Genomic DNA, 24,643 nt, shown 5'->3' with positions numbered 1-24,643 from the left:
TGTGCGTTTGGGGGCGGCCCATGGAGAGTGTAGGTGGCAGGACTGGGAGGGGGATGGGCTGGCCGCTTTGTTCGCCTAGTTCTCGCCTTCCCCGCGGAGGGGGGAGCTGAGGATGTGTCCGGGGAGAGTCGGGGAGGGACTTGGAGGTGGGGGTGGGGAGGGGGATTTCTCTCCAGCTGCTGCGGCTTTCCAGAGAGACTCGGCCAGGCCACGTGGGAGGGAGGCGGGGGAAGGAGCCTTCGCCTGGCCAGCCCCAGGCCCATCTCCAGGAAAACCAAACAGCGGGTGGGAAAGTGCCGGGAACTGCTCGGACCCCTTCTGTCCCTACAAAGACACGCCCCTTTCCAGTCCCAACCGCGGATTAAGCTGGAGGCCGCTGCGGGGCTGGGTTTCGGCTGCTGGGCCAGGGGAGCTGGGGGCCCTGGCTTGTCAGGTGAAAGGGGCGGAGAAGTGTCAGAAAGGCGTCTGTTCTCCCGGAGCTCAGGGGATTAAGGAATAGTTCCCCTGCCCCACCTTCCGCTATTCCTAGGGCTCGTGGAACGAGCTCAGGGTCACCCAGCAAAGCCGCATCGGGGCTGGGAACCGTACCGGCGCATTATCCAATGCCTTTAGGACCTCCTGCGAGGGACCCAGCTTCCCTGGCCTCTCCCTGCTCCCCAGTGCACAAAGTAGGCGAGGGACCGAGTTGCGACGTCTCTTGGTTGCAGTGTGAGCGGCTACAACAGCTTGCCCTAGTCCTCCAAATCTCAGCAGGCCTGGGGACACTCCAGTCGAGTTATGACTAGCCACCCTGATCTGTACCGAGGTCATTCATTCATTCAACAAATATTTATGGAGCACCTTTTGTAAGCTAGCTTGTGCCTAGTGCCTAGAATATAGTAAATAAGGAGGCAGACCTCGTCCCTGGTGCAAAGCTTTCAGTCCGGTGGAGGGGGAAACTGACAAGTCCCCTACAGTGCCCGGGAAGAGGCAAGGAGGAGGGGCTCTTACACCGGTCTGGGAAGGTCAGCAAAGGCTTCCTGAAGAAAGTGATGAGTAGTAGAGCCCAACATGGAGTTAGCCCTGTAGAAGGAGAATGATGATGGGGACAGTTTTCCAGAGAACAGCATGTGCAAACGTTCAGAGGTGATTTAGTTTAGATCATTGGATTAAACTAAATCTAGCTAGCTGGAGTTTAGGGACAAGGGGTGGGTATGGGGCAGGTAGGGGAAGCATGGAAAGAGGTCAGGCAGTATCAAGACAGGAGGCTGAAGAGGGGAGCTAGATCCAGCTCACAAAGGGCTTTCCAGGGCCCACCAAGGTTTCTGGCCTGAGAGTGCCCGTGAGCCCTTGACAGGATTTAAGATCAGCTTTGCATCATCTCATTCCAGCCATTGTGGAGGATGGATTGGGTGGGGCTGGAGGCAGGAAGCTCCAGCTCCTCGGCTCCTGGGAAGCTGTTGTGGCAATCCAGAAGAGAGGATGGTGGCAACTAGCATAGTGGCAGTTGGGGTTGAGCTGGAGTGGCTGCATTCCAATGGTTTTCAGGAAATAGAATCAGTAGAACTTGAGGATAGATTGAATTTGTAGGGGGTGAGAGAGAGGAAAGTAAGAAATAGGCCAGGCGCGGTGGTTCACGCCTGTAATCCCAGCACTTTGGGAGGCTGAGGCAGGCAGATCACATGAAGTCAGAAGTTCAACACCAGCCTGGCCAACATGGTGAAACTCCATATCTACTAAAAATACAAAAATTAACCAGGTGTGGTGTGCATGCCTGTAATCCCAGCTACTTGGGAGTCTGAGACACGAGAATCGTTTGAACCTGGGAGGTGGAGATTGCAGTGAGCTGAGATCCGGCCACTGCACTCTAGCCTGGGCGACAAAGTGAGACTCCGTCTCAAAAAACAAAACAAAACAAAAACATGAAGCAGAATGAAGGACTGATATTGGGGTTAGGACGATGCCTGTGCCTGCCCATCTCCTCCCAACATTGTTCTTGTGTCAGGGACTGGGACCCCTGTGTGAGCGAGTGGCAAGAAGCCGAGCTCTGTTCTTATCACATGCACAAAGGTGGTGCTCTGGGCTCTCCCTTCTTCTCAAGTCAGAATTCGGAGGGTGGGGAGCCTAGAGGTCAGTCATAGGAGGCCTCTAAGAACTTGAGAGCTTTCTCCTCACCTGGGAACTCTCCCTCTCCTCTATCCCTTTCTCAGTCCAGAGGCTCAGAGGCCAGTCTCAGTCATTTGGGGTGGGTCTCTCTCCCCATCTTGGAGGTTAGGAACCAGGTCAAACAGCGGGAGTTTCTTTTAATAATGAATCTTATCCAGAAGGTATCTCAACCTCCATTGATCCTCTGTTTGCTTTCATGACTCAATTAAACACACGTTTACATGTAAATTAGCATTTCTTTTCTCCTAAAGTTTTCTCTTTCAAGTTAAGCAGTTTCACAATTAGCGCATTGTTGAATGTCAGCACTGAAAGGAACTTAGAAATAATTTCAGTCCAGGTGCCATGCATGGCTCATACCTGTAATCCCAGCACTTTGTGTGGCTGAGGCAGGAGGATCGCTTGAGATGACTTTGAGACCAGACTGGGAGACATATTGAAACCTCATTTCTACGGAAAAAAAAGAAAAAAAAAAAAGCGTGGCAGGCATGTTGGTGTGCACTGTTATCCTTGCTGCTCAGGAGGCCGAAGTGGGAGGATTGCTTGAGCCCAGGAGTTCAAGACTGTGGTAAGCTCTGATAGCTCGCACCGCTGTACCACTGTTCTCCTCCCTGTGCAACAGAGTGAGACTCTGTCTCAAAAGAAAAAAGAGAAAGAAAAGAAGAAATAATTTTAGCATGAGCCTGTTTTACAGATGAGAAAACTGAGTGACTTCCTAAAGTTACATGGTTAGGGACTGAAATGGAACCACCCTTTCTAGGGATACCCAAGTCCACTCTCTGCACTCCTCTGTACCATATGAGACATCATCAGCTTTAGGCTCTCCCCTCAAGTAGGTCCATCTGGGCTCTGGAATCCAGCCTCCTCCACTTACCCCCCACCCACCTCTTTCTGTTCTCTCCCATGGTACAGCAACCAGACTTGATACAGAATTCCAGATGCAGAACAGATGTCTACCAGGCAGGCTTGGGGGCAGGGGGAGGAGTATGCATGGCTCTGAGGGAGAGGACCCCAGCCTGGTCAGAGGTGGGTGACAGGAGCTAGGGGGCCAGGGAAGGAAAACCGGAGAGTATGTTTTGGGGCCCGACATGCAGAGAAATCAAACCCTGTTACCTGTGCCAACTGGGCTGCCAGCTACTACTGCCTCACTGCTGAGGCCGGGGAGGTATCCTCTGGATTTGGGGGCCCATGGGGTCCTTGGGATCAGGGAAGCAAGGACCAGTAAGCTGTCCTTCAGGTGCAGACCCAAAGCTCCTGCATGGTTCTATAAGGGGCTCATTACCTTGTTAGATTGTTTCCAGGACAGAGTTCTGGCCAGTGAGCAGAACATACCGGGAGAGACAGGTGGGCACAAGGGAAATATATTTTTTAACCATATGAGCCATACAGCAAGAGAACAGGCAAGGTAGTGATCTCCCCAGCCTGGTCATGTTTAAATACAGGGTTTCTTTCAGTGTGGACTTGCTGTTCTGTCTCTGCTTCTCAAGCGTATCGTGTCGACTGGATGCCACACAGCGTGCTAGGCAGTTTCCACATGTCTTCCTGACATCTTCTCCCGCCCTGAAGGGAGTTACTATTGTTTTTACAGATAAGGAAACTGATGCTTGGAAAAGCACAGGGGGCTCTGTGTCCTCTGTGTCTTATCTTTTCGAGGATGTTTTCATGGGTTCACTCATCCATTCAAGAAATGTTTACTGAGCACCTGCTGTGTGTTAGGCACTGTTCCGGGTACGGAGGATTTAGAAAGCTGACTAAGACATAACCCCAAGACTTTGGTGCCTAGTTGAGGAGAAAGGCAAGTCAAAAACCTAGAGTGAAGGCTGGGCGTGATGGCTCACACCTGTAATCTCAGCACTTTGGGAGGCTGAGGTGGGCGGATCCCTTGAGGTCAGGAGTTCAAGACCAGCCTGGCCAACATGGTGAAATCCCTTCCTACCAAAAAATACAAAAACTAGCGGGCGTGGTGGCACACACCTGTAGTCCCAGCTACTTAAGAGGCTGAAGTAAGAGAATCACTTGAACCTGGGTGGCAGAGGTTGCAGTGAGCTGAGATCATGCCACTGCACTCCAACCTGGGTGACATAGTGAGACTCCAACTCCCCCACCAAAAAAAAATCTGGAGTGACAACTACGATGATGGGGGTGCCAGCGTTCTACGGGGCAGAAAAAGGAGAGGTGTCTGAAGCAACCAGAGACGTCACAGCTGTTCTAGGGAGTGAGAGCAGCACCAGCAATGCATGGAACAGGATGTGTTTTCAGAGAACTGGCCATGGTTTGCTGTGTGTGGAGGGGCAAAGGGTCTCAGGGGAGCAGGAGATAGGCAGGTCAAGCTGAGCCTGGCTTTGCTGTCGGATAGGCTGAGGCTAAGCCTCTCCCCTCAGGATTGCAGATGAAGGGAGAGCTGAGGCCTTCCTTGTGTCCCAGGCAACTGTCCCAACTCTCCTTCCAGCTGTTGGGGGGAGGGGCTCAGCATGTGGTTAGGGAGGTGGCCAAGGTGGGGGGCGGGAAGGGAGATTTCTGGAAGGAACCGACTTGTGTTCCCTGGGAAAGGAGAATGGTGATGGTGTCGTGGGGAATTTCTCCTGGGCTGAAAACAGGTAGTAAATCTGTTGGGCCCTGAAATTCAGAAGTGAGGAGGCACTGATGTGATGTTTGTGGCAAGTTCCTGGCTTAATGAAGGAGCCATCTTGGCCTCGTTGTTCCCCTCCCCCAGCTACACGCCCCTTCTCTAAGAATTCACTGAAAAATGGAACTCACGCCAGGCCTCCACTAATCCCACGAAACAGCACTGAGCTGGCCCTGGAGCTCAGCAGCGAATCTCCTTTCTGTCTGGGTTCTAATTGGCCTCATAAAATCCAATTTATCCTGTAAGTGGGTAAAATAATCTGTCAGAAAAAGGAGATTGAGAGGTGGCCCTAGGGTTCCCACATGCAGCAGCTCTGTATCTCTGGCAGGGTCTCATTGAAGAGACTGAGGAGAAGGGATTATGGGAGGGGCGGCCCCCTCAAGACAGCCGGCGGGCGGCAAGTGTCCACTGGGCACCTGCAATGTGTCCACCCCCGCCCTGAGAGGGAGGGCTAAAAAAGTTGGGGGTCAGCCATGACAGTGGGTTGGGGTAGCAAGAAAGTGCTGGCCATGAAGCTCCTGGACAAGTAGGGTCCCCTCCCCAGAGCATCTTTTGTGAAAAGATTTGGTGGCATGGAAACCACACTTATATTAAAACAAATATTGCTGCGTTATGGAGCAGAGTGCAAAATGTGCTAGAGGTTTAAAAGGCAAAACATTTTAAGCAGGCAGTGAGCCTTGTAAATATGTGTTCCTCTGCTGTTGGGAGAATTTGGATGAAAATGTGTGAGAAGTTTGGAGACTCCTCATTTTAAGATTGGGGAAACTGAGGCCGAAAGGACAAAAGTAGCTCACACCAGGTCATGCAACGAATGACTGGACCTAGAACCCAGGACCCTGAGGCCAGGCTTGTCCCACCACACCCCCTTGTCTGTCTAGGCAAGAGTAAGGGACCTCCAAGTGGCTTTCAGTTTGAGACTTAGGAAAAACTTTACCTGGGAAGGCAGGAGCAGCCTCATAGAAGGGCTGGCACCTGAGTCCCTAAGGATACGCTTCCTGGGCACAGAAATCAGGTTGGGCACAGAGGCAGAGAGAACCCTCTTATTCAGTAGCAGTTGTCTCCTCAATGCTGGGTTCATCCCCAAAAAGTCAAAGAGGGCAGTTTTCCCAGACTGTCTCCCAGAGAGATGAGACCCCTCCCCAAGCCTCAGTTTCCCCATCTGTGGAATGAGGATTCTCAGGCTTCACAGACGTTTCCACTAACATGGGCTGTCTTGGGCTGCTGGCACAGCACTGCTGCTCTCTGAGGAGGACCCCTCTTCTCTCTGTGTCTCTGTCCCTGTTGCTTTCCCTGTTCCTGCCTTGCTGAGTTCCTCAGAGGTGGGGAAGCCAGACATCTGCTGATCCATGAATATTCAGGAAGGGAATCGGAGCCTCCTCTGGGCTCCCCAGCCAGCCGCCTGCTCCTCTGGCGGCCGTCCTGCTTGCCAGAGCCCAGGCTGCTGACATACCCAGCAGCTGCTCGGGCCCCAACTGTTCACATTGTTTGTTCAGCGCAGCAGGGGATTTTCCAAGCCCGGGACATGCTTTAGGGGGCAGGGAGGCTGCCGGAGGGCTCAGGGATTCGTGTCCTGTGGGGGTTTTCTCCCCTGAAATCCAAACCTACTGCTTAGTGGCTGGAATGGGTATTTGGAAGCCGCTGGGCTGAGAGTCGGGCTTGCCTTCCCCCTACCCTGTACTTGAATCATGGCATCTAGGGCCTTCGAGATAGAAGGGACTGGATGATAAGAACAGCAAATAGCACTTGTACAGCCCTTTACAGTTACAAAGTGCCTTTAAAGAATAAGCTCCCTACCGGGCATGGTGGCTCATGCCTGTAATTCCAGCACTTTGGGAAGCCAAGGCGGGCAGATCACTTGAGGTCAGCAGTTCGAGACCAGCCTGGCCAACATGGTGAAACCCTGTCACTACTAAGAATACAAACATTAGTCAGGTGTGATGGCGCATGCCTATAATCCCAGCTACATAGGAGGCTGAGGCAGGAGAATCACTTGAACCCGGCAGGTGGAGGTTGCAGTGAGCTCAGATCGTGCCACTGTACTCCAGCCTGGGCAACAGAGCACAACTGTCGAAAGAACAAACAAACAAAGAATAAGCTCCCATTCCTTGAGTGATGTCTATTAGGCTCTGAGCTGTAGCCCTGACATACATTGTCTTGTTTAATTCCTTCACGCTTAGTGGTGTCATCTTCATTTTATGCATGTGGAAACTGAGTCCCAGAAACGTTAAGTGGCTTGTCACAGAGCTGGTAGGTGAAGCAGCAAGGTTGAAACCTTGATCTTCTTCCCCAAGGTCAAAAGCTGTTTCCACCACAGCACATGGCCCATAGTAGCGTGAATGCCACATTGGTTTCCCCAATTAGAATGGAAACTTGGTGAGGGCAGGGGCCGCTTCTCCCTGCTGAACCCACGAGTACTGCTGAGGCCAGTTGTGTAGCCAGAGGTGTGCAGCAGAACCCATCTGATGAATTAAGAAAGGCAGCAGCCCAGGTCAGGTCCTGTCTCTCTGTCTGCCCTTCACACTGCAATCCCAGAGCCCTGGCTTCTGCCCTGGCCTCCTTATTTCACGCAGCCATCACTGCTCTTCTCCCCTCACTCTCGTTCCTCTTTGGAGGTGGTGGGAAGGGAGTCTGGAGACTCACAGGGGTTCTAAGTGTTGGCCTGTGTGTCCCGGTGTTGGTGAGTGTGGCAGAGACTGAGGTGCATGTGTTCAGGAGTGCAGAGCTATGTTTACCAATTCGTGTGTGGTCTCAATGGTGTTTTATGTTTGTTCAGAAATAGGTGTGTCCATGTCAGCGAATAATCATAGAATCATAGAATCTCAGAGGTCACCTGCTACATTCCAGTGAGCTGGGGTCCAGAAGGGGAAAAGACTGGGCCAAAACCACATGGCTAGACTGTGATGGAGCTGGACCTAGAACCCAGGGTCTCCTGGTTCTCTCACCATTGTTTTGTGCACGTCCCCGTGTGGCTCTGTCAGTCCAGACTTGCCTTGTAATGAGTATGGGCAATTGTCCCAACCTCTGTCCCTGGTTGCTCTCAGACATGCCATTCTGCCTTGAAGTAAGGAGTCAGACCAGAGCCTAAGAAGGGATCTTGGGCCACTGAGCTTTTATAAGACAAGGAGGCAGCAGCTCAAACTGTTGGGAGACACAACAGGGAGAACCAACCAACCATTTCTCTGTGAATAATGGTGGCTGGATCCTGCTGAATATTGGTTCCAATAATAAACATTGGCCTGTGTGTGTTTTTGCCTTGACCCTGGGATGGCATTCCCTTCCTCTGCTGTTTCCCTATCTCCCCTTTGTGGCAAGGGCAGTGTTGGGATCCGTAGGCTCTTCTGGGCCTTGGGAGAAAAAAGAACCCTGGATTGAGTCAGGAGACCTGAATCCTGGCTCTGGCCTCCTGCATGGCCTCGGGTAAATTAGCTGCAGGGAGTGTTGAGCTTCTCCAGTCACCAGGACAGACCAGGCTGCAGGTGCCAGGGCCTGGAATGAGCCATGGGAGCCTCCTCTCATGCTGGCTCTGAATCCAGCTTGAGTCTAGTCCCTACCTGGGGCACTTAATTCCCAGCAGGATCTGCTCACTTAGTTCCTTGTCGGGGAAGGGGAAATGTCTGACTTCCCTCCATCCAGGTGGCTCCCCCAACCAGCTGGGATTTATTTTTGTTTTGTTCATTCAAAATATATAGCATTCACACACACACACACACACACACACACACTTTCTCACACTTATAATACATTTTAAATGTTTCTTGGATACAGTATTTTTCTAGCCTCTGTGTGTGTGTGTGTATAAAGAGAGACAGAGTGAGAGAGAGATCTACATATGCATATGTATATATTTTAGACAGGATCTCACTCTGTTACCCAGGCTAGAGTGCAGTGGCACAATCACAGCTCACTTCAGCCTCAACCTTCTGGGCTCAAAGGATCCTCCCACCATGACTGGCTAATAAAAAAATTTTTTTTTTGTAATGATGAAGTCTCCCTATGTTACCCAGGCTGGTTTCAAACTCCTGGGTTTAAGCAATCCTCCTGCCTCGGCCCTCAACCTCACAAAGTGTTGGGGTTACAGGAGTGAGCCGCCATGCCTGGCTTCCAGTGGCATATTTTTGATTGGGTAATAATGACCAATATGATCTGTTAGGTTCCAAGGTAGGGAATGACATTACTGAGCCCCCATTCTGTGTCAGGAACTGTGCTATTTTTTTTTTTTTTTTGGATAGAATCTCATTCTGTCACCCAGGCTGGAGTGCAATGGCACCATCTTGGCTCACTGCAACCTCCACCTCCTGGGTTCAAGCGATTCTCCTGCCTCAGCCTCCTGAGTAGCTGAGAATATAGGTGCGCGCCACCACACCTGGCTAGTTTTTGTATTTTTAGCAGAGATGGGGTTTCACCATGTTGGTCAGGCTGGTCTTGAACTCCTGACATCGTGATCCACCTGCCTCGGCCTCCCAAAGTGCTGGGATTACAGGCATGAGCCACCGTGCCCATCCACTACATTCTTTTCTCACACATCATCTCGTTTAATGCTTACAACAGCCCTATGAGAAAGGAATTGCTATGCTTTTTTTTTTTTTTTTTTAGGCAGAGTCTCATTCTGCCACCCAGGCTGGAGTGCAGTGGCATGATCGTGGCTCACTGTAGCCTTGAACTTCCAGGCTCAGGAGATCCTCCTTGCTTCAGCCTCCTGAGTAGCTGGGATGACAGGCGCATGCCTCCATGTACAGCTAACTTTTTACATTATCTGTAGAGATGGGGTCTCTCTGTGTTACTCAGGCTGGTATGCTTTTTTCATTGAGACACAGTTCACATACTACAAAATTCACCCTTTAGTGTTCGACTCAGTGGTTTTTGGTATATTCATATTCACAACGTTGTGCAACCACAGCCACTATCTAATTCTAGAACATTTTCATCACCCCCAAAAGAAACCCTGTACTCATTAGCAGTCAATCCCTGTCCTTCCTCCCCCCAGTAGGTGACAATCATTAATCCACTTTCTGTCTTTTTGGATTTGCCTCCTCTGGGCATTTCATAGAAATGAGATCATGCAAAATGTGGCATCTTATGACTGACTTCCTTCACTTAGCGTCAAGTTTTCATGCTACCTTGTAGCATGCATCAGTCTTTCATTCCTTTTGATGGCTGAGTAATCCAGTTATCCATTTATCAGGTGATGGGCTTTTGGGTTGTTTCCGCTCTTTGGCTATTATGAATAATGCTGCTATGAGGAAATTGAGCAGCAGGGGAAGACAGGCACAGAGGAGTGCAGCAGTTTGTCCAAAGTCACAGTTAGTAAGAGGAGAACCGGGATCCAGATGCAGGTCTTTCTCCTTGATTTGCCCCCCTGCTCAGGTGACTCAGGAGCAGAGGCTGTGGGAGGTGGGGGGACACACACTGATGGCCCCATGCTCCTCCTCTATGCAGGGGGGCTGCTGTTGCCCCAGGAGACAACTGTGGAGCTGAGCTGTGGAGTGGGGCCGCTGCACGTGATCCTGGGCCCAGAGCAGGCTGCAGTGCTGAACTGTAGCCTGGGGGATGCTGCCACTGGACCCCCCACCAGGGTGACCTGGAGCAAGGATGGGGATACCCTGCTGGAGCACGACCACCTACACCTGCTGCCCAATGGTTCCCTGTGGCTGTCCCAGCCACTAGCACCCAATGGCAGTGACGAGGCAGTCCCTGAGGCTGTGGGGGTCATTGAAGGCAGCTATTCGTGCCTGGCCCACGGGCCCCTCGGAGTGCTGGCCAGCCAGGCTGCTGTCGTCAAGCTTGCCAGTAAGTGCTTGCATCGGGGGGCTGAGGCTGAAACCTAGACTTGGGGTGTGTGAAGTGGGATCTGCAGTTAGTTACTTGCACAAATGCCTCTCTCTTGAGCCCACTCCCCCTTTCCCTGCCTCCCATCCTGCTCAATAGGTCTCTTCCTGGTATTGTCTATCCTCATTCTTGGGTATTCCATAATCTTCCCACTTCTTCTCCACTCCCCTGTTCCTTCTGCCTTTCTTTCCCTTTGAGTCCTAGAGTCTGGCTTGTGCTTTCCTCCAGGGAGCCTGCCAGAGTGCCCCCTTTGTGTCAGAGGCACAAAGCTGCCTCCTAAGGGAACTCCTGCCTGCACGGCAGGTGGAACATGTGGAGTCAAACCCCACGCTCCAGCCTTACCCCTTAGGGGGCTCTCAGGAGGCACAGATCACCATGAAATAACTTTCAGGCCAGAAGAAATGTGCATCTTACTGTATAGTTTGACCATCACGATGATGTTGGGCAGGGGGCTTTGGAATTCATTCTGCTGGCAGCATCTGACCACTAATCACCACTTCTTGTTGTGTCTCCCTCGGTCTGAATTGGCTCTGCTTGTGTTTCTACGACTCTGTTTCTGTGTCTCCATGCGGATGTGTTTCACTGTTTGTGCTTGCTGTGGCCTCTCTCTCCTGCTCCTCTCCCGTCCCTGCCTGTGTCTCATTGTCCCCAGCACTCGCAGACTTCTCTCTGCACCCGGAGTCTCAGACGGTGGAGGAGAACGGGACAGCTCGCTTTGAGTGCCACATTGAAGGGCTGCCAGCTCCCATCATTACTTGGGAGAAGGACCAGGTGACATTGCCTGAGGAGCCTCGGTGAGTGCCCTGTAGGGGAGCGGGTCCTGGTAGGCGGGGTAGAGAGGGCTCCGGGGTGCGCTCAGAACTGAGATTCTTAGAGTCAAGGTAGCTGCATTTACCTAAGCTGACTTGAGTGTCAACCACCGCCTGACTCCTGGCTCATGTCTGGTCCCAAAGAGAAGTTGGGCAAGAAGTTTTTGCTCCCTGGGGGGAAAGCCACCCATTGAGCTGTGGAGCCTGGGTGGGTGTCGTAGTAGAGTCCTTCCCAGCACATCTAATCCAACCACTTGCTTTATTGTGGAGACTGAGGGCCAGAGAGGAGCTGTGGTTTATCCTAAGCCATGCCGTGAGCCACTGGCAGAATGCTGATTGTCTGTTGAGGGCTCCCGGAGGCTGCTGGGAAGGTTTTCTCTTTTCAGGGTTCCTCCGGAGTTTCCACTCTAGATGCATCACTTCTCTCTCAGTTCCAGCCAGTGGGGCGCAGCCCTCTGAGAAGTGAATTGTAGAGGTCTTTCCTCTTTCCCTCTCCTCTTTCTCTGTAAAGGCAATGGATGGGTAGAGCAATCCCGGGGAAGAGTTTCCAGGGCGGAAGGGAAGCAGAGGCTAGGCCCTGGACTTGGTCCCTCTTGTGGCTTCCTGGGTAGGTCCAGATGTGTATACAGCGTGACCAGAAACCACAAGGCTCATTTCCATCTGTGGTCTGAGTTGGTCTCATGACTCAGTCATCACCCGCTAAATTCTTACATATCTTTGGAAATGTGGCTCCAAGGCCTTTCCCAGCCACCCTGCAGTCCTCCCCCTATATCTCCGTAGCTGTAGTTACCAGCTAGATCCTTCTCCCGTCCCGGTGGAAGTGGAGTTCCTCAGGCTCTGAAATACTGCCCTTTCTCCTCTGGAACCAACCTTCTCTTGCCTGTGTCGCATTGTCCCAGCTCCTCTGACTTCTGCCCATGTGTAGAAAAAATTGGGGGTTGTAGGAGAAACTTTGAGGTAGAAAAGCCACAAGACAGTTGTGAGGGAGGAAGAGGATGAGCGGTCCATACATAAGAGATCCTGGTTGGGTGTGGTGACTCACGCCTGTCATCCCAACATTTTGGGAGGACAAAGCAGGAGGATCGCTTGAGCCCAGGAGTTCAAGACTAGCCTATGCAAAATATCGAAACCCTGTCTGTATAAAAAATACAAAAATTAACCCAACGTGGCAGTGTGGTGCCTGTGGTCCCTGCTACTTGGGAAGCTGAGAGAGATCACTTGGAGGTCGAGGCTACAGTGAGCTATGATAATGCCACTGCATTCCAGCCAGCCCGGGTGACACACCGAGACCCTGTCTCAAAAAAAAAGAGAGAGATCCTATTGACTTTGGTGATGGGTTAGCCCCACTGGTCCTCAGAGAGTCACTTCTCACCCAGCCTATTCTCCTTCCCACCTATAAAATGAAAGGAAAAACAAATGAAAGTTGATTTAGATTGTGTTTTCCCAAAGTGTGGCTTTTATAGAATGTTAGTCCCTTTAAATGTTTCTTAAATGAAGTATTCCATGATCAAATAAGAACAGGAAACTGCCTGTAAATCTCCCTCCTGGAGTTGGCAAGACCCTGAGAAGTGCTGTAATGAGAATCTGTGGACCTTGTTTAATCGAGCACTTCCCAGGCTCGTTTGCCCAGGAGCCCCTTAACATCCCAGCATTCTACAGGGTGAACCCTGGGAAATGCTGACTCAGCCTCTCTAACGCTGACATTTTCAGTTCTATGCCTTTCTATATGTGGAGGCTCTCACCACTGTGTGATGACGGGTGCCTCCTGGGAGTTCCGTGAACCCAGAGCAGATGATCTGGGCAAGTGAGAACCAAGAGAGAGCCTACTCCTGATGCCCCCCAGAGAGGGTAGCAGAGGGCAGCAAAATCTCCCCATGTTGAAAGTCACAGCATGAACCACTTAATGGGAGTGTACCTTGGGCCAGGCACTGTGCTGCACCTTTTACGTGGTTTCTCACTTAACCCTTCCAATCATCCTTTAAAGTAGATATTTCTTATTTTCACATTTTCCTCTATTTACTTTTAATTTATATTCCTAGCAGATGCATTTTAAAAATTCATATCAATATGGCTGGGCACAGTGGCTCACGCCTGTACTCCCAACACTTTGGGAGCCAAGACGGGTGGATCGCTTGAGCTCAGGAGTTAGAGACCAACCTGGGCAATATGGTGAAACGTCATCTCTCAAAAAATACAAAACTTAGGCCGGGTGTGGTGGCTCACACCTGTAATCCCAGCACTTTGAGAAGCTGAGGTGGGTGGATCACAAGGTCAGGAGTTCGAGACCAGCCTGACCAACTTGGTGAAACCCTATCTCTACAAAAAAAAATACAAAAATTAGCCAGGCGTGGTGGCACATGCCTGTAATCCCAGCTACTCAGGAGGCTGAGGCAGGAGAATCACTTGAACCCAGGAGGCGGAGGTCGCAGTGAGCCAAGATAACACCACTTCACTCCAGCCTGGGTGACAGGGCGAGACTCTGTCTAAAAAAAAAAAAAAAAATACAAAACATAGGCCTGGTGCAGTGGCTCACGCCTGTAATCCCAGCACTTTGGGAGGCTGAGGCAGGTGGATCATCTGAGGTCAGGGAGTTCAAGACCAGCCTGGTCACACATGGTGAAACCCTGTCTCTACTAAAATTACAAAAATTAGCTGGGCATGGTGGCCAGCACCTATAAACCCAACTACTCAGGAGGCTGAGGCAGGAAAATCACTTAAACCCAGGAGGTAGAGGTTGCAGTGAGCCAAGATGGCACCATTGCACTCCAGCCTGGGTGACAGAGGAAGACTCCATCTCAAAATAATAATAATAATAATCAATTTTATTGTACATACTAAGTTTTTTGTTGAATCATCTTTTCTTTTCAAAACCAAAAATGGGATTATATTGCAACTTTACTTTTTTTTTCTCTTACCACTTGATGAACATTCAGGTCTGTACATATGAATATGGTAGGTATTTTTATCTGGATTGTTAAATGAGGGATTGGAGGATCAGAGACAGAAATAACTTGCCCCAGGTCACACAGCTTAGTACTCAAGAGTGTCAGACTCCAGCACCCTGTGTGGAGGATACACAGACTTCTGGTAGGTGTCATTTGGTGGTTGGGTGCAGAACCTGCGAGGTCTGAAGAAGTTTGTATCACATTACGACTATAATTTTTTAAAAAATTAAAGGTGGGTTTAGAAATCTGTAGTCCAACTGTGGCTGGGAGCAGGTAAGTTACTTCCCCAAAGCTTCTCAGCAAACCAGTGGGTTTCAGACCTCCCCACCATCCCCAACGTCTAGCTCAGGCATCATCCCGTGAAGCCACAAACCTAACCCAGGAGGCCAGAGTTGCCAGTTTCTGGACTCTGGGAGTGTTTGCCCCCGAGTCCTCTGAAAAGTGATCCTCATCTATAAATAAGCTGGGCTCGCATGTCCCGGCACATTGTGTAGGGGGAATAAAGAAATGTCTAAAACAGCAACTTGATTATGCCCAAGGTATGTATTTTTACACATGCCCAGATATAGTGCATGCACAAATATGCTATTCATAAACTCAGCCCAGTGGTTTGAAGGAGACCATATGCCTTGGTGTAGTGAGTGCACATGTGCAGTTAATAAACACACTGCGTCAGGGTGTATGTGCTTCGTTTGGAACTGATGGTAAAGACTAGAGCCCAAGGCAAATCCCTGGTACTTATACTATTTTCTAATAATAGGGGATAATCTAGGGGATAATTTTTCTTCCATGGGAACCAGTAATCAATGAGAGCAATGTTTCCCAAATCCCAGGCATTCACAAACCACCTTCATAATTGTGACCATACTTATACCATTTACACAATCACTTAATAATTTTCTTTACATCAACTCACTCTTTTGTAACTTGAACACATTTTAAAAGGGAACATTATCTCACTGCAATAAAATGGAAAACCAGCAACACTTGCCATAAATAGAAGATAGCCATAAAAATAAATAATATAACTTCTAGGATAAAAAGCCATGTATCTGGATCCACTTGAAATAATTTTGTTATCGCCATTCACTCATAAGAAACATGTAACGAAGGGACTTAAATAACATGGGCTCCTGCCCTACCCTCTCCCAGTGGTTGCCATTTCTGTCAATCTCATGTGACTCCCAGCCAGTATCCCCTTGCCCTGGGTGGATCTCAAGGGCTTAGGGTGGGCGCTCTTGGCCCTTGGGAAATTCAGAGCAGCTGTGTCATTTCTTCTGTGTTCTTTAATCCTTGGGACCCAAGTGGCCTTTTGTGGGTAGGGGCAGCAGACTCAGGTTTGAGGTTGGAAAAAGAATAATCCCTTCCTTTTGATTTGCGATTGTTTTTCATTCTATAAGTAGCTTTTATTTTATATGAAATTTGAATTTCTTTTCTTTTTTTTTTTTGAGATGGAGTCTTGCTCTGTCGCCCGGGCTGGAGTGCAGTGGCCGGATCTCAGCTCACTGCAAGCTCCGCCTCCCGGGTTTATGCCATTCTCCTGCCTCAGCCTCCGGAGTAGCTGGGACTACAGGCGCCCGCCACCTCGCCTGGCTAGTTTTTCGTATATTTTAGTAGGGACAGGGTTTCACCGTGTTAGCCAGGATGGTCTCGATCTCCTGACCTCGTGATCCGCCCGTCTCAGCCTCCCAAAGTGCTGGGATTACAGGCTTGAGCCACCGCGCCCGGCTGAATTTCTTTTAAAATGGTAAAGTATACCAACTTTACAGAAAGGGGAAAAAAGTCACCTCCTGACTGAACACAGCTTTCACCAATTTGAGAGTTTCCTTGCAGTCTTTTGAAATATGTATATGGGTTACACCATTGTAAACATGTGTTTAGAGCTTGTAATTCATAAATATGTTTATGTCCATTATCTAATGTGAGCTCAAGACACATTAAGAGGGTCAGAGTTGTGAAGCAGGCAGGACAGGAATTATTTAACTCATTTTTCAAATGAGAAAACTGTGGCCCAGATATGGAATGTCACTTGCTAAAATCACATACATTGAAACCAGTTCTCTCCACCATGTCACAGTGCTTCTGTGTTAGAGCCCAAGTTATAAAGCAAAGTGTACAAGGGCACAGACTATTAGCAATTTACATTTTAAAAATTTATATTTCCTAATGGATACATATTAATTGCAAAAAAAAAAAAACAAACCCCTCTTAACAGGCACAATAAATGAGAATCCCCTGATCCCACTCCTACAAAAAACCCCCATAAACCACACAAGCTTTGCCACCTTTGACTTTTTCTATGTATATCCTAACATAACTTTTCTCTATTTTCTAAAAGTAGAATTTCTTCATAAACACTGTTTTTTTACTTTTTCCCCCTACTAACTAATGTATTTTGAACATCTTTCCAAGGACAGAGCTTCTAAAAACACATTTTAGCAAAGCAAAGGATTTTTTTGAGTCAGGGACTCACTCTGCCACCCAGGTTGGAGTGCGGTGGTTCACTGCAGCCTCTACCTCCCCGGCTCAAGCGATCTTCCCACTTCAGCCTCCTGAATAGCTGGAACTACAGGTGTGCTCCACCATGTCTTGGCTAATTTTTGTATTTTTTCGTAGAGACTGGGTTTCACCATGTTGTTCAGGTTGGTCTCCAACTCCTGGCCTCAAGTAATCCTCCTGCCTCTGTCTCCCAAAAAGCCCGGCCAGAAAAGATTTTAGATGAACACTAAAAGTGATTCCCCCTTGCCTCTATCGCCTGCAGCAATAGCACCATATCTGGGGAAAGGAATTCATTCATTCATTCATTTGTTCATTCATTCATTCATTCACTCAACACACATAATTAAGGGAATGTTATTTTTTCAAAGGAGAGACTAGCTCTTGAGTACTTGAAGCACACTTTTCCCTGGAAAGACCTAGAAACACTGGGGTTAGGAAATGTAGGCAGTTCCCAGCAGCGTAGTCAGCTCGCTAGACCGAGGGGAAAAGAGGAGAAAGAAAGATCTTGGAGAAAGAGCACATTAGCTGGATGGGGGTGGGGACTGTTTTCTAGGTGGGTCCTTCTTGTCCTTCCCCAATTCATCCTTTCCTGTCAGTTCTTCTCTGGCAGCAGACTGGGTGCTGGCCCAGGATTTTCCTCCAGCCACACTTGCCTCTCTGTCCCTTTCTCTCGCTCTGCCCCAGCACTTATGTAGACAGCTGTTGGAACTGAGGGTAAGAGGCTGGGGGCAGAGGTGGGTTTGCCTGTGCCATGCAGGAAAGAGCAGGGCATATTTATGGGGTTTTTTTCTTTTTTTTTTAAGACGGAGTCTCGCTCTGTCCCCGGGGCTGGAGTGCAGTGGCCGGATCTCATCTCACTGCAAGCTCCGCCTCCCGGGTTTATGCCATTCTCCTGCCTCAGCCTCCCGAGTAGCTGAGACTACAGGCGCCCGCCACCTCGCCCGGCTAGTTTTTTGTATTTTTTTGTATTTTTAGTAGAGACAGAGTTTCACCGTGTTAGCCAGGGTGGTCTCGATCTCCTGACCTCGTGATCCGCCCGTCTCGGCCTCCCAAACTGCTGGGATTACAGGCGTGAGCCACTGCGCCTGGCTGTTTTTTTTTTTTTTTTCTAAGTCCTCTAAGTCTTTGGACCACGGCATGTTTGTAGGGCTCCTATTTAGAACATTCTTCCTCCCCAGCCTTTGAGCTACTTCTCCTGTCCCATGCTTAGATTTTTTTAGACCCCACTTCCCCAGGAGCTAAGGGATCTCCACCAAGCGCACAACTGCCCTCTTCCCTCTCTGACCTTGGCCCAGCCTACATCCCAGAGGCCAGTACCGTTTGCTCTGTTGATAAACTAAGACTCTCAACCTGGAGCTGACCCTGTAGGGATCCCAGTTGGAGGATTCTGAGGGACCCATTCACCCCCTCCTTAGTTCAGAGCCCACTCTGGTCCCCAACATCCCAACCACCATGGAGACCTCCCTATCCCAGATTACATCGTTCCTCAAGCAAGGTCTCTGGACCTTTCTATTTCTCTAGCCCAGAGGGCAGGGCACACCCTCATCCATCATGCCCCGGCTAAGTAACATACGTGTTGGCTGGGTCTGCTTGGAGACCACGTCCTCTCCAAGGGCATTCTCAGCCATCCAATGACTGCCGAGACACGCAGGTAGGATGAATATGACATTTGGCACCAGAAAACTTGGGTTCGAGCTTTCACTCTGCTCAACCTATGAGACCTCAGGAAAATACCCTCCTCCCTCCAAGCCTATTTTTCACCGGTAAAATGGAGGTCGTAACCCCCTCTATGTCTTGGGCTTGTTTTGAGGGTCACATGAGATAGTGTGAATAAAGAATATTTTATCAAGAGAGGGAGAAGGTAATACGGGAAAGGGGTAAAAAAATTCAAACTGTATAGAAGGATATATAATAAAAAGTCAATCCCTCCCACCCTCAGTCCCCTGGATCCCAGGTCCCCTCTCCAGAGACAACCACCATTACCAGGAACATTCAATGTATACACAAGCATAGAAGCCTACATGTCCCCACACATACTGTTTTGTACCAGAACACATTTGGAGATGGCCCTGTGTCAGCAGACACAGAGCTGCCTCCTTTTTAGCAGCTGCCTAGCATTCCATTGTGCGAATGTACCCAAACCAATTTAGCCAGTTCCCACCCTGCAGATGGACACTTGGGTTGTTTCCAGTCTTTTGCTATCACAGATGGTGCTGGAGTGAATATCGTTTAACATGTGCTCTTGTGCACACGTCTGAGAGTATCTGTGGGATAGAGCCCTAGAAGTTTTGATGTTGAGATATCACCAACTTGCCCTGGACAGATGGTGTATGGGCAGGGCCACTGTTGAGGCAGGAGTGCTGTCCCCCATTCCCTCATCCACCGTCGAGGCAGGAGTGCCGTCCCCCATTCCCTCATCCACCGTCGAGGCAGGAGTGCCATCCCCCATTCCCTCATCCACATGGAGTGTTATTAAGCCTTCTGATTTTCACCAATCTAATAGGTGAAAATGGTGTCTTAGAGTTTTTTTTTGAGACAGAGTTTCGCTCTTTTTGCCCAGACTGGAGTGCAATGGCGCAATCTCGGCTCACCACAACCCCCACCTCCCAGGTTCAAGCGATTCTCCTGCCTTAGCCTCCTGAGTAACTGGGATTACAGGCATGAGCCACCACACCTGGCTAATTTTGCATTTTTAGTAGAGACGGGTTTCTCCATGTTGGTCAGGCTGGTCTCGAACTCCCGACCTCAGGTAATCCGCCCGCCTCAGCCTCCCAAAGTGCTGGGATTACAGGCGTGAGCCACTGCACCTGGCCTGGTATCTCAGAGTTTTAATTTGCATTTATCTTACCATGAGCCACCCTCCCTGTGGCCTCCTTGCCCACCTCACAGTTGCCCGCTCCTCTCTTCCCAAGGCTCATCACGCTTCCCAACGGCGTCCTTCAGATCCTGGATGTTCAGGAGAGTGATGCAGGCCCCTACCGCTGTGTGGCCACCAACTCGGCTAGCCAGCGCTTCAGCCAGGAGGCCCTACTCAGTGTGGCCCACAGAGGTAAGGGGGCTGGCTGGGTGGGGAAACCTGGGGGTTTCTGGAGCCAGCCATCTCAGAGCTGGGAGGGACCTCAAGAGGTCCAGGCCTTGCCTTCAAGTAGGTGATAAATGTTAGTCCCATTGACAGGTGAAGCGATGAAATCCAGAGAGGGTACTGCCACCCAGCAAACCAGGGAAGAAAGAACTGGGATGGAACACAAGACCCCAGACTCCCAGGGCGGGGCTCCTCTCTTCATGCAGAGCCTCTGTGCCCTCGGGTTGGATGGAGTGTCGAAGGCTGGGGACAGAGGGGAGGCAAGGCATATGAGGCCGTGTCAGCGCCCGGAAGCCCTGGTCCCTGCTCCTTTCTCTCCTCCCCTTCTATAGTCACTGAGGGGTTCAGGCACTGGGGGATTCGTCCCTCTCTGCTTTCTGTGCCTTGCGAATCTGGCTCCCTATGGCCTAGTGCTCTTGTCCTTTACTCGTTTCTTTGAAAAGCTCTTGCCCCAGTGTGATGGAGTAGGAAGGGCACAGGCTTTGGGGTTGGAAAGACCTGGTTTGAATCCTGGCTTCTCTGCTCACCATCTGTGTGACCCTGGGCTCCTTATCAAATGTCCAGCTCAGAGAGGCTCGAAGAGTCCTTGAGATAAGAATGGAAAGTGCAGGCCGGGCACGGTGGCTCACGCCTGTAATCCCAGCACTTTGGGAGGCCGAGACGGGCAGATCACGAGGTCAGCAGATCGAGACCATCCTGGCTAACACAGTGAAACCCCGTCTCTACTAAAAATATAAAACAATTAGCCGGGCATGGTGGCGGGCGCCTGTAGTCCCAGCTACTTGGGAGGCTGAGGCAGGAGAATGGCGTGAACCTGGGAGGCGGAGCTTGCAGTGAGCCGAGATCAAGCCACTGCACTCCAGCCTGGGCGACAGAGCGAGACTCCGTCTCAAAAAAAAAAAAAAAAGAAAAGAAAGAATGGAAAGTGCCTGGCACCTGGCAGGTGCTCAACAGATCTCACTTCAAGCCTTCCCCAGGGGCCCCTCCCCTGCTGCCCTTTGCCATGCATCCCTCCCAGCTCCCAGCTCCCACCCACTCTCCACACCCCCACCCTGTCCCCATCCTATTCCTTCTGGGCTTGGCTGGTGCTGGTGGGCTGTTCCCAGTCTGGTGTCTTCTCCGTTCTGTTCTGAGGGTCTCTGCCTCCACCTGCTGGACAATCCAGATATTCACCACTCCACCCAGGGGGCCAGGGTCACACAGAGAACTTGGCAGGAAATCAGGGTTTAGGGAGCTGCCGCGCAGGCAGAAACTCAAGTCCACTGTCTGCCTTTTCCACTGGGGAATCCAAGGCCCTTTGGAGAAGGGATTTGCCTAAGGTCACCCAGTGCGTTAATGGCAGTGCTGGAACTAGAAACTATAACTGTTGACTCCAAGTCTGGTGCTTTGCCCATGACCCTGACAGTTCTCTGCCTAGATGGTGGGTTGCATTTGGGAGGGAAGAATAGAGGTAGATGTGGGTCTGTCTAATCATTTCTCTGGTGCTGAGTTGAAGCCCAGGCAATTCTTCTGACTCTAAAAGAAACAGCTCAGAGGTCCAGTCCTAGCCCTGCTGACTTTTATTGCTACATCCCCCATCTGACAGATGGAATCATTGCTGCTGCCCCCAGTACCACCTCACCAGGTGCGACTCAGGTGAAGTACTGAATGGCAAATGCCTAATGGTAAGACTGCCTTCTGTCTGTCTTCTTGCCAGGGTCCCTGGCGTCCACCAGGGGGCAGGACGTGGTCATTGTGGCAGCCCCAGAGAACACCACGGTGGTGTCTGGCCAGAGTGTGGTGATGGAATGTATGGCCTCAGCTGACCCCACCCCTTTTGTGTCCTGGGTCCGACAAGGTGAGTGGAGGGGGTAGGAGAAGGAGGGCATGGGAAGGGAGGGATGTGGCATCTCACATGCCCCTAAGTCAGGGGGATGTATGAGTGACGACCCAGGGGTCACCAACCTTCTGGTGTGGCAGGAACTCCTCTCCCAGGGCTGGGTGTGGTGGACAAGGTCGGAGCTTGGAGGGGAACTGGACAGACTTCTTCGTCACTCTGTGTAGCATGAGCTTTACGAAAGCACTTCCAGGCTGCCACTTACAGAACAGTTATTGCAGCCCTCCTGGGGCCAGGTGCTAAGCTACGTTCTCCACTGTAATTACGTATTTCTGTTCCTCACAACAGTGTTACAAGTGAGTACTTGGGAGCTGGGAAGGTGCCACACAGCCAGTGAGTCAGGTGGAACCAGACCCCTCTGCTGGTCTGTGTAACTATAAGGCCAGCTCTGGGACCACCCCAGCATACTGCTGCCTTTGTGTGACTGGCATCATGCTGGGCACAGTGAACAAAATACAGAGAGGCAGGGACCCTGCCCTCTGAACTCATTGTCTAGTGAGGAAGAGGAAACGCACATCTATGAAGAGAGGTCTGACAGTATCAGGCTACAACTGAGAAGTGCCACTGAGTGACTGGAGATGCCATCAGGGTAACGCCAGTGCTGGGCCAAATGTCACTGTGCAGTCTCCTGAGCACTTTCACACCTGTTTTCCTGGCAGCCTCCAAGAGCCCTTTGGGGAGAGTAGGGGCCAGAACTATTATTCCCAGTGGGCAGATGAGGAAACTGAGGCTCAGAGAGGCAGGTGGAAGAGCCAGGACCCAAGCTTTTGAGTCTGTTCTCTTTCTGGTACGTTACTTCCTACAGTCCTATAGAAAGAAAGCAAGGGTTATTTTTGTTTCCATTTGTTGTTAAAAAGTGACTTGTCCCAAATTGATGGCAGAAGTAAGTTTTAAATTCAGTCTTCTTTACCCCGTTCCCCAACTCATTCTATTACTCTATACACTTTTTTAAAAAAAATAAGTTTATATCTCATACTCAAAAGTGTATATCATGAATATATATAGTTTAAAGAAAATAAATTGAACAATTATTAATATGTACCCACTACTGAGCTGATAAAATAGAACAGTGCTGGGATTTTCGCAACTGTCTGGCCTGCACTGCCTCATTGGACCTGTGACGCTTGCCTACTTAGGGGGCCTGCAGGACCCTCGTACTACTGGGATAAACCTGTGGTATCACCTAGAAGTTCTAATGTCAATATTTCTTAATTCCTGATTATGCATCAGGGTCACCCAGGGGACTTGTTAAAACTGCAGACTCCTTTCTTCACTCCGGAGAGTCGTGATCCAGGAATCTTTTTTTTTTTTTTTTTTTTCTGCCTGTCACCCAGGCTGGAGTGCAGTGGTACAATCATAGTTCACTGCCGCCTCCACCTTTTGCTGGTTCAGGTGATCTACCTCAGCCTCCTGAGTAGCTGGGACTACAGGCATGTGCCACTATGCTTTTTTTTTTTTTTTTTTTTTTTTTTTTTTTTTTGTGGAGAGACAGGGTTTCTAGATGTTGCACAGGCTGGTCTCAAACATCTGGGCTCAAGCGACCCACCCATTTTGGCCTCCCTAAGTGCTGGGATTACAGGTGTGAGTCACTGCGCCCGGTTCTGCACCTGAAAGTGTGCTCTTCAGCTCTACTACCTAGGACTAGTTAGAAATGCAGAATCTGGGGCCCTGCTTCAGGCCTCTACATCTTAACAAGGTCCCCTGCTCATCTGTGATTTGTGTGCACTGTACGGATTTGAGAATTACTGTCCCAGAGGATCCTGACACCTAGGAAGAGAAGGGCTGGAAAGGAGCTTCATTCTTACCCCAAGCACTGCTTTCTTTCCAGGAACTTACTTCACTAAGTCAGGGAAGGAGCATGGGTTTTTGTTTTTGATTTTGTTTTGTTTTGGTTTGTTTTGCTTTTTGAGACGGAGTCTCGCTGTGTCGCCCAGGCTGGAGTGCAGTGGCGTGATCTCGGCTCACTGCAACCTCTGCCTCCCCGTTCAAGCGATTCTCCTGCCTCAGCTTCCCAAGTAGCTGGGACTACGGGAGCCTGCCACCATGCCTGGCTAATTTTTTGTATTTTTAGCAGAGACTGGGCTTCACCATGTTAGCCAGGATGGTCTCGATCTCCTGACCTCGTGATCCAGGCGTGAGCCCCCACACCCAGGCTGTTTCGTTTTCTTTCTCTTTTCTTTTCTTTTCTTTCTTTCTTTCTTTTTTTGATGGAGTTTTGCTCTGTTTCCCAGGCTGGAGTGCAGTGGCATGATCTTGGCTTACTGCAACCTCCGCCTCCTGGGTTCAAGTGATTCTCCTGCCTCAGAGTCCTAAGTAGCTGAGATTACAGGCATACACCACCACATTCGGCTAAAAACACATTTGTGTTTTTAGTAGAGATGGGATTTTGCCATATTAGCCAGGCTGGTTTCGAACTCCTGATCTCAAGTGATCCACCTGCCTCGGCCTCCCAAAGTGCTGGGATTACAGGTGTGAGCCACCACGCCCAGCTGTTTTGTTTTCTGACTGCAAATGTTGTAAATGTTCACCATAGAAAACTAGGAAAAAAAAAATAGATGCAGAAAACACTCCACCACTCAGAGATAAAAATTGTTTATGTACCAGTATACCTTCTTTCAGTTTTTTTCTATGCATATGTACAGTTTTCTCCCTGAAATTGAGAACATGTGCTGCATTTACAGTTCCAAGTCCTATTTTCATCCAACAGTATATCATAAGCATTTCTCCATCTTTAAAACATTTTCAAAATAATTGTAATGACTATCTAATATTCCATACTTTGAATATAGCTATAATATAATTCACCAGTTCCTGCTGTTGGATTTTTAAGTCCTTTCC

The 24,643-nt window shown here is 49.9% G+C and overlaps 1 protein-coding gene across 1 annotated transcript in view; it reads left to right on the top strand.

The window, feature by feature from the left end:
- Nucleotides 1–10,185: 10,185 nt before the first annotated feature.
- IGDCC4 (immunoglobulin superfamily DCC subclass member 4) overlaps nt 10,186–24,643 on the top strand; it is a 30,565-nt gene continuing 16,107 nt past the window's right edge. The window contains exons 1-4 of the mRNA XM_023220648.1: nt 10,186–10,555; nt 11,247–11,388; nt 19,760–19,896; nt 21,626–21,766. Coding sequence (XP_023076416.1) covers nt 10,186–10,555; nt 11,247–11,388; nt 19,760–19,896; nt 21,626–21,766 — 790 coding nt within the window. The remainder of the gene's footprint in view (nt 10,556–11,246; nt 11,389–19,759; nt 19,897–21,625; nt 21,767–24,643) is intronic.

The sequence above is a fragment of the Piliocolobus tephrosceles genome, chromosome 6 (genome assembly GCF_002776525.5).
Source record: "Piliocolobus tephrosceles isolate RC106 chromosome 6, ASM277652v3, whole genome shotgun sequence".
Taxonomy (NCBI): Eukaryota; Metazoa; Chordata; class Mammalia; order Primates; family Cercopithecidae; genus Piliocolobus; species Piliocolobus tephrosceles.
Note: the sequence above shows the minus strand (reverse complement) of the source record. Positions and strands in the feature narration are given on the sequence as shown.